Here is a 16,112-nt window from a genome sequence, read left to right on the forward strand (position 1 = left end):
CATGTCTTTGCAATGCTTTTCCTTTTGAAAGGGTGTCTTTGAAGTGTTATCCTCGATGCACGTCTATCTTTCTCGATGGAAGAGCATACACTTGTTGCTTCTCTGAATGTTCATTGCCTCATATGCATAATCAGGATTCTTACGGTCGATTTAGCAGTGCCCGGACATTTACTTATGTTCTGGTGCTGATATGTAAATGGAATATGGTCCTTGTAAGATGGGGATCTGCACTTGTAAGCACTATCCATATATAGAGATTAAATTACAGTAATGAAATATACATACATACCCGCGTACATGTGTATTTTTCAGACCTTTTCTGAAACTTTAAATATGTCATTTTCATTTAAAAAAACTTTGTTCATGTGCACTTTCTTCTCTGTTGAGAATCACAAGTGTGCATCTTTTTCAGGCTTATCTAGGTTGCCATAACAGTGGACTGATACAGATGTTTGATGTTCGCAGGTAGTCGCTTGACCTCCATTATTGGCGTTGCACCTTATCGTCTCCCATCCAGCCCTCCACCAGCTTGGTGAGCGTCACGTCCGACTCCCCGCCCGCGGCCAGCGCCTCCTTGGCCCTCCTCATGGCGCCCAGCGTGCGCTCCCGGAGCACGCTCCCGCCGTCGGACTCCATCAGCCACCGCACCTTCTTCTCTACCTCGCCGGCCTCCACCACCTCACCCTCTTGGTCGTACCCCTCCACCGCCGCGGCCAGCCCCAGCTCCTTCTCCAGGAACACCCGGTTCAGCCGCTGCTCCGCGTACAGCGGCCACGCCAGCATCGGCACGCCGGCCATCACCGCCTCCAGCACCGAGTTCCAGCCGCAGTGCGTCACGAACCCGCCCACCGCGCCGTGCGCCAGCACGTCCCGCTGCGGCGCCCACGTCTTCACCACCAGCCCTCTTTCTCCGGTCCGCTCCAGGAAGCCCTCCGGGAGCAGCGCGCCGAGGTCCGGCTCCGGCGGCTCCTCGAACCTCTTGGCCGGGTCCTCGTTCGGCGGGCTGCGGACCACCCATAGAAACCTCACGCCGCTCGCCTCCAGCCCGACGCCGATCTCCCTGATCTGCGCCGCGCTGAACACGCCCAGGCTGCCGAAGCAGAGGAACACCACGCTGCCCTCCGGCTGCGCGTCCAGCCACGCCAGGCACTCCCCGCCGCGCTTCACGCCCACCTCCGCCGACTTTATCAGCGGCCCGATGCAGTGCACCGGCGGGGTCGGGAGGCCGGGCGGCGTGCAGAGCCCCGCGCCGATCGCCTCGACGGCGCGCGGCTCCAGCGACCGGAACGTGTTGATGATGATGCCCTGCGAGCGGCAGAGGTCCGGTGAAACCTGTAAAAAGCCCCGGTACGCCGCGTCGTCGCGGTCCTGGAGCGGCTTGAGCGCGTGCGTGGCCGGGAACGGCGAGATCCCCGGCACGCGCACCAGCTCCTCGCCCATCTCCCGGAAGCTGGCGGCGCTCTGCTCGTGCAGCACCGGCAGGTACAGGAAGGACGCCAGGGCCTCGGCGCCGGACGTGAAGAAGCAGTAGCCCGGGACCCCGAGCTCGGCGGCGAGGTCGAGGGCCACGCTGCAGAAGAAGTCGACGACGAGGACGGCTGGACGGGCATCACCGGCGAGGAGGAAGTCGCGGAGGTGCGGGTTGGAGAGGCGGGCGACCTCGTAGGTGACGGCCTCGGGGTGCGAGGAGGCGAGGGGCGGGAACCGGACGCGGGGCAGGCAGTGGAAGGAGATGGCCGGGTTGGCCGCGGTGACGCCGGCCAGGAAGGGCCCCCGCGCGCCGGTGTCGACGAAGGGCAGCTCCACGATGAGGATGGTGACGGCCAGGCCCCGCGCTGCGAAGAGCTTGCCGAGCTCGATCATGGACACCAGGTGGCCCATCCCCGGCGACGGGTACAGCACCACCCGCTTCTTGTGAGGCGTCCCGGCGGTGGTGCCCAGGCCGTCGTCCATTGCTCTGTGCTGCTCTGGAATGTGCAGTGGAGCTGGTGGTGGTGGTTCAGCTGGATGGGGGATGGTGAGCGAGGAGGACCGGCCATTTTTATAAGCGGTGCGCTACGATCTGTGTGGCCATTAATCGGTGATGCAAGGTGTCCAACAGGATCTGCCATGTCGCTGTCTCCCCTCTGCAATTTTCCATATAGGGCCACACCACTTTACAGTTTACACCATGCAAAAAAGACGGATGGATCGACGTGGACCATGTGTGCTCGCCATTGCACCATGTGCAACATCTATCTAGCACCGACGGTGCACAAAGAAAACAATCCGATAACGCCCCGAGTACACAGCAAATCAAACATTTTTTATGACAAATTTAGTGAGGCGAGGGCGACAACTTTAGTTGACAAGCATAGCAATCTCGTGTTTCAGTTAATTTTTCAACAGAAAATTACGGTGTGCATCAACTAACTTGCCGTCACTAGAATTGCCATAAATAACGTATGATTTGTCATGTGCTCGCACCTGACGTCAGGTACTTATCATTTCCGCAAAGAAATTGGATGCTCCCTCCGGGCCGGAATGTTAGTTGGGATGGAATTTGAGATGTTTTAATTTGACTAAAATGTGTGTAATATATTTTAGAACTATGTTTGGAAAAACGCATTCAATGAAAAATTTAAGATATGTTGTTTTTTGTACCATACATGAGGCATGTTCCGTTAGTCGAAATGAAGACCTAAACCCGTGTGTGATTGATAAACCCAGATGGAGATGGTTCCCAACGTTTGACAATGTGAAAAAACAGAAATTTCTTTTCGACAAGTTTGGCCTAGCATGTCTCAATCATGGTTCGCGCGGATGTAGTCCTGCCATTCTGTATGCACCACATTGTGTTGAATGAGGCGAGACATGTCAGTACGTTTGGTTGTTGCGGGCACTGCGACGGAGTGAACATGGCAAAAGCGGAACATGGATGTGCCCAAGTGGGACTCTCAAATTGCCATCTCGCCCTCCACCTTTCACATCTCAACGTTGCAGCATGTACTAGCGAATATGCTGCAAGAAACATCTCATGAGTATGATCCGAAGTAGGGGTCCCAATCACTCTCAGATGAGACCAAAATCGTCACAAATAAACAAATGCGAAGATAAGACTCTGACACAAGAGTTAAAGGGTCCGTCTATGTCTCGATCAACTAAGATTTCCTGAAGTCTCAATCAATTCAAATCTCACTTGACGGAGAGAAAATCTTTGTCAATTTAAAAACATGTTATACTCCCACATATATCACAACATATACGTACAAACAATCACATGGCACCAACGCTCTTTCGACGATTTCCACTCCTCACCTTCTTTGATGGTTTAGTAGCAACATACGCAAAGGGATGGCCCGGCCCAGTGCAACTTTTTTACTTCATTCATCCCAAAAACAAATTAGTGCCACCTATCTTAACGAAATCAGCAGAGCCCATGCCTGTTCTATAGAAGAAAAAAAATCTACTATTATGCATATGTCACATTGGAAACAGGGTCCTTGTCAAGAAATGCACATAATACTACACTATGACCTCTAGCTGGCGGCCAGGATCTTGTCGAGTAAGTGTAAAAGAAAAAGTTTTAAGGAAAAAATGAACCAATGACAGCAAGTATGATTGCATATGATTGCTACACTAGGAATTATAATGGTGTAAAATGAGAGGAGCATGAGGTGGCGGACGAGGATGAGAACGATGCTTTAGCTGCCGCCCCGATAATGAATCAGTTAATTAACAACTTTAGTTGTTGTGTCAATTATGTCCATTTTATTTGTTGCTACCTTCGTTCTTGTTTATACTAGCAGAAACAATATAATTAGAAAATAAATTCAAATATGAATCCAACAACATAATTAAAAATAAATTCAAATATTAAATCTATGTTCTTTTAATACTCCCTCCGATCCATGTTACTTGTCGCTCAAATGCATGTATCCAGACGTGCGTGAGTAGTGAGGATGGACCAGTGTCATGCCAATGGCCGATGGGCATCTAGACATCTTCTGTATTTGCTTTTTCAAATTTCTGGAGAAAATAAATAAATAGAAAGAAATGGCGCAAGTAACATATCTCCCTAGCAAAAGGGAAGTGTAACATATATGTGTGATCCCGGATCGTCTTCTCATGCTCTGTGTTTCCTATTATCTCGAGGTTATGACACAAATATAACGCAAGAAACAGTGTTGATGTCTGTCAGTGTCAAAACCGGCGGATCTCGGGTAGGGGGTCCCGAACTGTGCGTCTAGGCGGATGGTAACAGGAGGCGAGGGACACGATGTTTTACCCAGGTTCGGGCCCTCTTGATGAAGGTAAAACCTTACGTCCTGCTTGATTAATATTGATGATATGTGTTACAAGAGTAGATCTACCACGAGATCAAGGAGGCTAAACCCTAGAAGCTAGCCTATGGTATGATTGTTGTTCGTCCTACGGACTAAAGCCATCCGGTTTATATAGACACCGGAGAGGGCTAGGGTTACACAGAGTCGGTTACAATGATAGGAGATCTACATATCCGTATCGCCAAGCTTGCCTTCCACGCCAAGAAAAGTCCCATCCGGACACGGGACGAAGTCTTCAATCTTGTATCTTCATAGTCTTGGAGTCCGACCGATGATGATAGTTCGGCTATCCAGACACCCCCTAGTCCGGGACTCCCTCAGTAGCCCCCGAACCAGGCTTCAATGACGACGAGCCCGGCGCATATGTTGTCTTCGGCGTTGCAACTTCATGTTCCTATCGAATAGTGTTCGGCTTCCTCATAAATGTTGCGCTCCTTGGCTTCTACACCCAATAATGGCCTTCTTCCACGTGTCGTATGAATGCGAAAAGCTAGGGTATTTTTACATTTCTCCCCCCAGCTGTGCGAACGAGCCGCCTATAAGAGAGGTGAGGATCTAGATCCAACTCACACCATCCTCCTTCCGCAAGTACTCATCGAAGCGCCTCTGACAAAAATCCACTCTATCATGGACAGCCGACGCGGCTCCTCCTCTCGCGCTCCCAGCCCTAAGCCAGGAGATTGGGGGAGATGCTCAGTTCCACACAGCGAGCTAGTGGCGCTCCAAACCGAGGGATATCTTCCCCCAGCCTTCATGGTTCCGGTTCGGGCCGGACTGGCCACCTTCCGGGGTGGAAAGCAGGCGGAGAGCGTTCCCAACCCCTCCAAAGGGGAGCGGGTATGCTTCGTCCCTTATTTAATAAGGGGACTTGGATTTCCCATACATCCGTTTCTCCGGGGGCTCCTGGAGTTCTACGGACTCCAGCTTCACCACCTTACACCTGCCTTCATTTTGCACATCGCAGGCTTTGTAGCTCTTTGCGAGCTGTTCCTGGGCATCGAGCCCCATTTTGCACTGTGGAAGAGATTGTTTTGCCTCGTACCCCGTTCTCACGAGGGGTCGATATATCAAGTGGGCGGAGCCGAAATATGGCACATCATCGGGACCGGATATCCATCCGGCACCCCGAAGAAGGCGTCCGAAGATTGGCCTTCGGAATGGTTCTATATGGACGACGCTCCTCTGCCGGATCCAGTTTGGATCGGCCTCCCGGAGTTCAGCAATGCCCCCTTGAAGAAACGCCTGAGTTGGCGCCCACGGAGCCCTCAACGGGAGGATGATGGGAGCGTCCATTATCTGATGGGCCGGATTAGGTTACTGGCCCACTCCGGATTGACCATGATTGGAATCATGGCCACGTGAATTATGCGAGGGGTGCAGCCGCTCCAATATAGGGGCCACCCCATGTGGGACTTCAACGGGGAGAACGACGCCACCCGTCATGGCCGCAAGGGGCCAGGATCGGCCGCGGATCTGGTGAAGATCCTGTCCGGCTTGTACAAGGGGGAGAAGGAAGACTTTCTCCAGACGAGCCCATTGAATGGGTTCTCCATGAATAACCCTCGGAGCTGGGTAAGCGAACGTTTATTCATTCGACCCGTGCTTTCGAAGTTTAAATGCCTTACTCTATGATTTTGACGCAGGAACTGCGTCGGGATGTGGAGCGCATACACAGTCCGGCCCGACAACCCGAGGATCCGGGAAGATCCCTTGATCCGGCTTCCGAAGAGGATCCGGACATAAAGGTGGATTTAATTGATGGGGTGTTCCACTAGCTCAGCATAGATAATGCTTTGGTCGCCATTACGGCTGACTACCCTGGTTTGTGTCCGGCTTCCCAGGTGAGTACGACCGAAGCTCTGACACCGTTGCTTTGTTAATGCTTATTTCTAACCACCGTGCACCAATGGTGCTCGGCAGGCAGTGCCTTCACGGCAGGAAGCCGAGCCTGCGGCGACTGATCAAACGGGGTCAGTTCGGCCCAGCAGGTGGAAGAGGAGTGCGGCGCGAATTGAAACGTCGCCGCAAAGGTATGGTGCACCATTGTCCTTTAAGGGAAAAACTCCTGGGAGGCATATTAATGCTCATGATTCTTCCAGGAGAAAAAGCGCTCGCCGGACTGAGTCCGGAGAGGGTGCCCACCAAGCCTCCGCCAGCCAGGCTCCAACGCCTGGTCCGGAAGGGGAGGCTAGCGCAAGGCGCGAGCCGGACGCTCCTCCAACGGAGGATGCCGACAGGTTGTCCGCCACCAGGTCTGAGGTGGAGAGCGCCATGAATCATAGGCGCCGTCGGACAATTCTTCTTGACGCGTGTTTCTCTCCTGAGGCGTTAAATGCCTTTAATGCGGGAGACGCGCACCTCCGTGCTGCTCAAGATGGTTTAACCAAAGCCACAGAGCAGTATGTAAAGGACATACGGGTGAGGAATTTTAATGGCTATATATGCCAGTAGCCCCCGAGACTTAAAATAGTTAAACTAACTGATTTAAGGATCATTTGTTATGCAGGATCTTACTGAGAAGAATACCCACCTGTCTCAGGAGCTTCAAAAGTGCAAGGCTCAACTTGAGGCTGCACTAGCCGCTGCCGGGGGAGCCACGGAGACCCCCTCTGGTAATTCATATTTTTGAAAAAAGAAGTAGTTAACAAAATGCGGCGTGTGTGTATAGTCTGACAATAATATTGCAGAGGGCGCCGGACTAGATCCGGACAAGCAACAACTACTGCGCCAGTTGAAGGCCGGCGAGAGGGTGCTTACGAAGGTGCAGCAGGAGAGGAACAAACTCCAAGATGCCCACACCCAGCTTGGAGAAGAGCTGAAAGGTGTTCGGGCCCAGCTGTCTGGCTCCTTGAAGGAGAATCAGCGGCTTCGTCGCGGCATCTATAGTAAGTGCTTGAGCAAACTCTTTTGAAAAGAAGAGTTCGGTGAGGAAGTCAGTTAACATAAATATTTCTGTAGGTGTGCTCACAGGTCGCCCTGCGGAGGAAATGTCTGGTTCAACGGGTGACCAACTTCCCGAGCTGGTGCAACTTCTCGAACGTGTTCGGCAGGTGATGAGTGGCGTCGTGCAGGCTTTATGGCCTTCCGTCTCCCTACCCGAGGGCCTTGGAGGGCTTGCTGAGAAGCTTCAGGGAGCATGGCGACGCCTCCGTCTGTGGAAGATATCGGCCTGTCGTCAAGGCGCCAGGGAGGCCTGGGCCATGGTGAAGACGCGGTATCCGAAGGCTGACCCAAACCACATGGCCGAGGTCGGACCTGCGGGGCCTGACGGGAAGGAGATCCCTGTGAGCCTGATGTACGGCCAAGTAGAACTGGCCACGAAATATTCCTAACAGGACTGTAAATTAGACAGCCTGTTAGATGGGATTGAAGAGGAGTACAATCAGTCAGTTTGACGATGTAATTTTGAAATGACAAGTAAAATGCCTTCTAGCCGGATTGTAGATCGTTTGTCTTTGCGGACCTTTTCACTTCAACCTCGGGACCCAACAGTCCGGAGTGTGTCTGAATACCCTTACGGTTATAGAAAAACCGGGGCATGCGTGGAGACAAGGCGTCGGGGTCATAATTGCTTTATCAGACAAGTGCCCAACTAGTTATGTTATATTACATGGTTAGTAAGAAACATTTTCCAGGGAGAATAGTTCCATTAAGGGTTCTTTTCCCTGGGAAGGCATGCCCTAAAGTGCATGTCCAGACTGCGAAAATAGCAGAGAAAGCATCTGGGGGCAAATAAATAAGTAAGTAATAAATCATCTTTCAAGTCACCGACCGAATATTCTGTTAAGAACGCTAGCTTTCGGCTTCACCCAGTCTGAGGTACACATCCGGCTGACCCGGCAGTAACAATCGCAGAGGTGCTCCCTTTACCTCCTAGCCGAACAATCGGGAACGTAGGGGTAAGCACAGGAGCCAGGCAACCCAGCTTGGCCAGAACTTAAGTCATATCGATGCATATAATGGTGAATAAAAGGTACATGCGGAAGTATGACACATGTGTTGGGCATAAAGCCCGTATAAATAAGCTTCTGTTAAAGAAGCCCCCAGGTATAACGAGTGCGAGTAGCACATCGAGTAAGTGCGAACAAAGCGCAAATCAGCCCTCGAGAGGTTTGAGTTGAAGAAAGGAGAGGAGAAAGGAGGGAAAACAAAGACATCGAAAAAATATGAAAGGTGGACGGAGGAAGGAGACGAACCCTGAGTCCGGCGCTAGGCGTAAAATCTTCGGAGACGGGCTGCGTTCCATGGGTTTGGCTCGAGTCGGTTGTCAGATGCGTTGCGTAGACGGTATGCACCGCCGGTAAGGACTTGGTCAATGATGAAGGGACCTTCCCATTTGGGCTTAAGTTTGTCCTTTTTCTTGTCCGGCAGGTGTAGAACTAGCTCGCCAACGTTGTAAGTTTTGGCCCGTACTTCTCTGCTTTGATATCTTCGAGCCTGCTGTTGATAAAATGCGAAACGGGATTTTGCCACGTCGCACTCCTCCTCTAAAGCGTCCAAACTGTCCTGCCGATCTAACTCGGCTTCTCTTTCCTCGTACATGCGCACGCGAGGTGAGTCATGAATTATGTCGCAGGGCAAAACTGCCTCAGCGCCGTATACCATAAAAAATGGTGTGAATCCGGTTGTGCGGTTTGGCGTGGTCCGCAGCCCCCAGAGTATGAAATCGAGCTCCTCTACCCAATGCGTGTTAGATTCCGTGAGGGACCACACTAATCTGGGTTTGATGCCGCTCATGATTAGACCATTTGCTCGTTCCACTTGACCATTAGTTTGAGGATGGTAGACTGAAGCGTAGTCGAGCTTGATGCCCATGTTTTTGCACCAGAGTTTAACCTCGTCGACCGTGAAATTCGTGCCGTTATCAGTGATGATGCTGTGGGGGACGCCGAAGCGGTGTACTGCCCCGGATATGAAGTCTATCACAGGTCCGGATTCTGCCGTTGTAACCGGCTTGGCCTCTATCCATTTGGTGAATTTATCCACCATGACCAATAAGTATTTGTGCTTGTGGGTTCCCCCTTTAAGGGGTCCAACCATGTATAATTTATTTTTCAAATTGACGAACATAATCTTTAAACATGTGTACGGTTTATAAAACATCACGAACATTCTTGTCAAATGCTTCAAAATTTCTTAAATGGCACGAAACAGTATATTTGAATGCATCAATATTTGTAAAAGTTGCATGAACCAAAATATGATTGCAAATCTTCACTTCTATCTAAAGCAGTTACGGGGTTGTTTTCGCCTAAAAATTGATATTATTTATCTTTTTAGGGATAAATTAATAGTAGCTCTTCCCACTTTTTTTATATAAGATGTTCCTTTAAGATAACCTTTTTTATTTAGAAATGAACTACTAGAAACTAGATTAGCCAAAAGCACTAGACCAGCCGAAAAGCACACATGTATGTAAGTGGGCCAAAGTATAATAGCCTACACACTGGTGATCACCCTTTGGAGTGAATCTATACATCGCCAGGTCTATATTTGGCCGAATCGAGAGATCCTTCGGGTTCGCCTCTAGCGCAATGTTAGTAGGCGACCCTAATACTATAGCAGATAGGGTTGTTTTGGGAAGCTTCTATGAAACGGCTGGGTCCGGTTTTAGAAGCACCCGCGCAGCTTATCTTGCTTGTCTTTTTCTTATAGGTTTTCATAGGTTTTCTTCATTCTTTTTTTGGGGTTTACTTTTTTTATATAAATACTTGTAGATTTTTCCAATAGATGTTGTACATTGTTCTTCTACACACATAACATTTTGTCTATACACCTTGAATGTTTCTCAAACAAATTATTAGTAGTTTTCCAAACACATATTTCAATTATTTGCCAAGTAAATGTTAAGCATTTTCAAATGCATGTTGAGCAATTTTTTGTATTGTATGAAACATTTTTGTAACTACTTGAACATTGTATAAAAATCCTTTTGAAATGCATGAACACATTCTTGGAATGCTTGATTTTCTTTATAAAATGACACAAACATTGTTTTGAAAGGTTTGAAACATTTTTCCAAAGTACCCAAACCTTTTTTACATTGTATAGACATGTTGTTTTTATAAATGCAATGAACATAATTTTAAAATGCATGAACATTTGTTTGGATGGCCAAAATATTTTTGAAATTATTATTTTTACATGATGTCATTTTTTGAAAGTGTCACGAACATTTTTTTTCAAACATATCAATACTTTTTAAATGGAACAGAACATTTGGTTGATTGCTATCCACATTTTTTAAAGTTGCATGAACAAAATTTTAACTGATTTTAGAACAGTTACTGGGTTATACACACGTAAAAAATGAGAATTGTATTGAAAAAACGAGAGGAGTTCTTACCATTTTTTTTCTATTTTCCTTTGAGGGTAACCATTTTTCTTCTTCTTCTTCTATAATCAACCTGTTCTTAGAGATGAAGGACATGCACGTTTGGCTCTGTCCTGAAGTACTACACAACTATGGATCTGGACCAAAGTATAGTAACCTAGCGCACTAGTGGTCACACATTGGGGTGTCCTTTGAGGAGAACCTTTTTTCTGGCCAACTTTTTTTATAGAGATGATGTACGAGAAACTAGACCAGTCAAAAGCATACAACTATGTATTTGGGCCGAAGAGCACACTAGTGCTCACGCTTTCGGGTGCATCTATACATCGCTTGGTCTATATCTCGCCTGTACGAGAGATCTTTCGGTTTTGCCTTTGGCACGAGGTTAATGGGCTACCTAGTACCGTAGCTGCGAGGAGCGGTTTTGGAAGCTTCTATGAACCGGTTCGGCCTGGTTTTAGAAGCTTTCGTGTGTGTTCTTATGTTTTTGTGTTTTTGTTATTGGTTTTCATAGTTTTTGTTTTCTTCGGTCTTTCTTCGGGTTTCTTCCTTTTCTGTTCTTTTTCCTTTTTTTTTCAAACACATGTAGACTTTTTTCAGTACACGTTGTACATTTTTCTTATACACACGTAACATTTTTTTGATACACGTTCAACATTTCTAAAATACATGATGAATAGTTTCCAGATACATATTTGAAAATGTTTAAAAAAATCAAATACGCACTGAACATTTTTTTGAATGGTATGAAACATTTATTTAACTACGTGAACATCATGTCAGATAGTCCATTGTATTTCAATTTTATGTATTGTTCTCAAAGGTTTATAACAAGCTCGTATATCAGTACTAGACGTCCATGCCAAGTTACCAAAAAAGATAGCAGCCACATAATACTTGTTGGATGAGATTGCAACACTTAATTCCGAGTAATGCAAGATTTTATTTCGCAACAAAAGAAACATCCAAGTAGACCATACGCATTGATCGCCGGTGCATATGCCTCAACAAAAGCACCCAATAACTAACTAATAGATACGTGCAGATCACAAGAAATACCGTGAGAGTTGGACGCTTTGCGTCGGACGGGGAGCCTCACCTTGTCCCTCCTCTGCACGATTGGTGCCCAAAGCTACAAGAAATAACCATTTTGAACAAGTTGACAACCGAAGACGCAGATAATTTCTCTGCTTACTGCAAATCATCCAAAGCGCCCAGCGCTGAGCTACAAAGCAAATCCAAATCGTTCTATAAGAGGGGCTCAAAAGCCTTTTAAGGATGGCAAAAAAACTTGTGAAGTTGGTTGGGTTCATGTCACAGATAAGTAGAGCATAGGCTGCAAACTCCACATGACCTGGTGAGGTGGGCACCCATAAGGGATGTGGTAAATATCCTCTTGAGTGCAACAGAGCGAGCAACGCCTATTCGAGGAATACTTTTCTGCAATTTCCACTCATATAGGCAAACATCCCCTAATCATTTGCCACAGGAAAAATCTTCAGCTCTACTCTACCAGGAGCTGAACACGCAAAACTTGGCGAAAATGGGAGACGGTGACCCCTTACGCAACAGGAACGATACGCGGAAGAGATATAAAATTTGCTCGCAGGCTCAATAACCCCCCAAGAGATCACGTCCTGACCGTGCGAAAGAGAAACATCGTCTAGTTCCTTAAGCATGTTATTCCGCTCAATAGTTTCTAGAGGCCCCAAGCCCTGCCTAATTCAGCTGCCACATCCCTTATCCGTGTAAGAGCAAAGTCGACCCAGATCTCGGGTTTGACCGCGATCTAAATGGAAATCAATCTTTGATCCCCATCTCTACTTGATCCACCATTTCTAGAGGCCCAAGCCTTGCTTGAAATTCAAGTGCTGGTGGATTCACCAGTCACGACCGGATGCTTCGCACAACAGATGCTAACTAGCCCAACGGTCAAAAAGTTGTGGGTCTGAATACGATCAACACAATCGCACACCCACTTGCTAGTGATGGTATGCAAAAGCATGCACAATGGGGGATTTTGAACCATGTGCAATGACCCAAAGAAGAATTTTCTTTTGTACATTTTGTTTCCAAGGGACCATCAGCCCAACAACAATGAAACGGCAATTTTGTATAAAAACAACAACAATGAAACAACATCTAGTGCAACAAAAGGAAAGCTTGGGGAACAATCAAAACTGTCTGCCGTCCAGATCGAACGATCCATCGTGCATGGGTAGGGAATTAAACTCTTCCATATATCTTTCAGGCTTTTAGGGGTACAACTTAATTCGGATCACACAATTAAGGTAGCAAACTGATTTAAGGTGATGGGAAACAGAAATGGAGACAAATGCCAGTTTATTGCTCGATCTGCAGCCATCCTAATTAGCGTTTTATGTTCCTATAATTAATCCTTACCCCAACGTACGCTCTATCAATGACAGCAAATGAGATCCAATCAGAAGTTACATGCCCCGTTAATTGCTCCATTTCATCTCTATATATATATGCTGCTCGCCTGGCCAAGTTGCATACTCGATCAGCAATTGACCCAAGCTTGGACACTTAATCTCCTGAACCAGGGAGCTCCATCCATGGCATCCTCCAAGCCTCTCGCCGCCGTCACCCTCCTCCTCCTTCTTGTCGCGCTTCTCATGGTTGCGGATGCGCAGTCATCATCCAAGATAGGTACGGACGTGAATGCATGCATATGTCCTCGATCAACTAATAATATGTTTAGTCTGGTTAATTAAATCAATGACAATATGCACGTACAATTCATCTATAAGAACTGATATGAATCTTGCCGTGTGCAGATTGCCCGTCGGCGTGCAAGGCTCGGTGTGCGAAGAACTGGAAGAACAAGATGTGCAACAGGATGTGCAACATCTGCTGCGGCAAGTGCAACTGTGTCCCCTCCGGCACCAGCCAGGCAACCCGTAACGAATGCCCCTGGTACGCCAACTTGAAAAACTCCAAGACCGGCAAGCTCAAGTGCCCCTAAATTAGACCCCAAAGGCAGTCGTACGTGCATGCCAGGCTTGTACGGGCTTATCTAATGAATTGACATGATCGACCAAACAAATTAAGTCATATATATATATATATATATATATATATATATATATATATATGTACCCTTATTTTCTATTGATGGGATCGGTGCATTATTATCATGTACCATACGCGCTCGATCATGCCTAGAATTCTTTAAGAAACTAAGATTAGGATTTTTGTATTCGGATGGTGCTTCTATTTACTGTTCGGAAACTAATTGTCTGGGACGGCAGCCTACTTTTAATTATTAGAATAGTGCATTAGATATATTCTGCAATGTAGTCAATCAATGGATATCGTATTGAAATTCAACACAGAATTAGAAAAGTTAACAAAGAAAATTTGATAGTGGCCATGCCAAGTCATCCATTTTCTGGTGCACTATCACATCTTTCCCATTTTTGACTCTTGAAATTCTCACAAACACTATCGGGCATCCAACAAACACAATGTGACACATGCCTAAGGCTACGAACCTCTGCTACCTATTTGATTAAAACAATCTGGTTCTTTTTTTCTGTGTCTAACAAGCATATGACGCGAGCTGGATATTTTGTACATGTTGACAATATTTCTCTCTCATTTCATGATTAAAATAAAATGTTTTCCGCTTTGAAGGAAGTGTACCTATGTGTGACATGGTTTTTAGCATAGTTTTAAATAGCCGGCTATAGCTCCGCTATAGCCCACTATAGCCTTTTCAGGAGGGTGCCGCTAAATGGTCGCCTTCGCAAATAGCCCGCTATAGCCCACTTTAGCCCGTTATAGCTTCACTATAGCTGATTTGGGGGCTTGCCGCTATTTTCCATTGCCTTTAGTTGGTCTTATGTTTTCTATCTTTATTTGGTCTCTGTTAATCGCGAACATTTCAATATGGTCACACAAGATTTGTTTATGAAATACGGATAGCATGAAAATAATTGGATATGGGATGCAATCAGAGTTTTGCTATATTAGGGTGAATTTTGTTACGAAATGGCTTTACAAACACATAGTGGAGGAAATCAGTGGGTGTGTGTGTGTGCGTGGGGGGGGGGGGGGATATTGTGACGATAATTGTAGTAACGGATAGCCTATTATCAGCGGACATTTCGGGTTCTTTGTAGAACCAGCAATAATAAACAAAACAGTTTTGCTAAAGCACATCTAGATGTGCTATAAGTATTGCACATCTAAGTCCTATGTCATTGATCTTACGTCGAGATTTGTGTGGAAATTTTCTTTTTCTTTTTTCTTTTTCTCTTTGTGCTTGATTCACTCACTCAGATGTGCAATAACTAGAGCACATCTAGATGTGCCCTAGACACACCCCAAAACATAAAGGTTTCACCTGATTTACAGGCTGGGGTGACGATCTTTCTCAAGGTTTGGAGAATAAAGGTTTGATGTTTATACTAAATTAATAAACATAAACTTGATGTTTAACTAATAGACTAACGTTGAAATTTTCTTTGTGATCTCTTTTGGATACATTCATGATGCAAAATCACGTCTTCTCATTGATGAAGGTGTAATGCATTGGACGTGGCGACGCGCCCCCCGCGCGCGTCTGGGACCCTAGATCCGCCGCTGCCCAAGCTCCCCCTCTCGGCTCCTCCTCCCCCTCGCTACCGTCGGAGCGCGCCGCTGGGCGAAGCCTGTGCGCCGCGGGCGGCGGCGGGACATCTCCCTCCCTCCCCTGTTCGGGATTCCGGTGGTGCGGGCGACGCTGCTCGTGGGGGCGCGGGGTCCGGCGGGGTTCCCGGTGGCGGTGACGCGCAGATTCGGCGGCTGGGCGGCTGGAAGGTGGCGGGAGTCCCTACAGCGCTGGCGGCGGCGGTCTAGGTCGCGGCCCGACCTGGATCTCACCGGGCGGTTGTGTGCGCGGATGGCTGGTGGTGCGCGCTGGTGGGCCAGCGGTGGTGGCTGCTCTAGGCAGCGGCGGCTGCTACAGGTCCGGCCTGGCCAGTGGCGCGGGTACAGGATGACTTGGGCTACGGGCGGCCGCCCTTGCCTCGGCCTGTGGCTGGTAGGGGTGGCGGCGCAGCTGCGGCGGGCTTGGCGGACGTGTTGGCCGGATTCCAGCTAGCTCCGGTGGCTGGACGACAGCGAGCGGCGTGGTTGGACTCCCCGGTGAGCAATCTTGGTGGTACGTGGTGGTCTGCGAGGTCCCCTTGCCGGTGGACGGACCTTCGTCGGTGGCCTTGTGCGGATCTGCTTCGACCGCCGCGGTGGGGCGGCACAGTGGGTGTCGGTGGGGAGGTTGGTGGGAGGGATGGGCGGCGCCGTCGCTCAGGCTGCCCGTCGCCGGCACGAGATGTGCCGGTCGTGATGCGTCCGCTCCCCCTCCTCCCCATTCCCCATCTGTTTGTGTGTGGCGGCAGCTCCGGGAAGTTCAAGGCGGGACGCGGGCTGCGGTTGCATCGGTTTTG

The 16,112-nt window shown here is 48.2% G+C and overlaps 1 protein-coding gene across 1 annotated transcript; it reads right to left on the reverse strand.

The window, feature by feature from the left end:
• Window positions 1–226: 226 nt before the first annotated feature.
• On the reverse strand, window positions 227–2,042 carry LOC123043080 (UDP-glycosyltransferase 88F5). Its single transcript, XM_044465425.1, has one exon. It carries the CDS (start codon window positions 1,951–1,953, stop codon window positions 484–486), a length of 1,470 nt encoding a protein of 489 aa, XP_044321360.1. The 5' UTR covers window positions 1,954–2,042; the 3' UTR covers window positions 227–483.
• Between the last annotated feature and the right edge of the window lie 14,070 nt (window positions 2,043–16,112).

This window comes from Triticum aestivum, chromosome 2B, assembly GCF_018294505.1.
Source record: "Triticum aestivum cultivar Chinese Spring chromosome 2B, IWGSC CS RefSeq v2.1, whole genome shotgun sequence".
NCBI lineage: Eukaryota > Viridiplantae > Streptophyta > Magnoliopsida > Poales > Poaceae > Triticum > Triticum aestivum.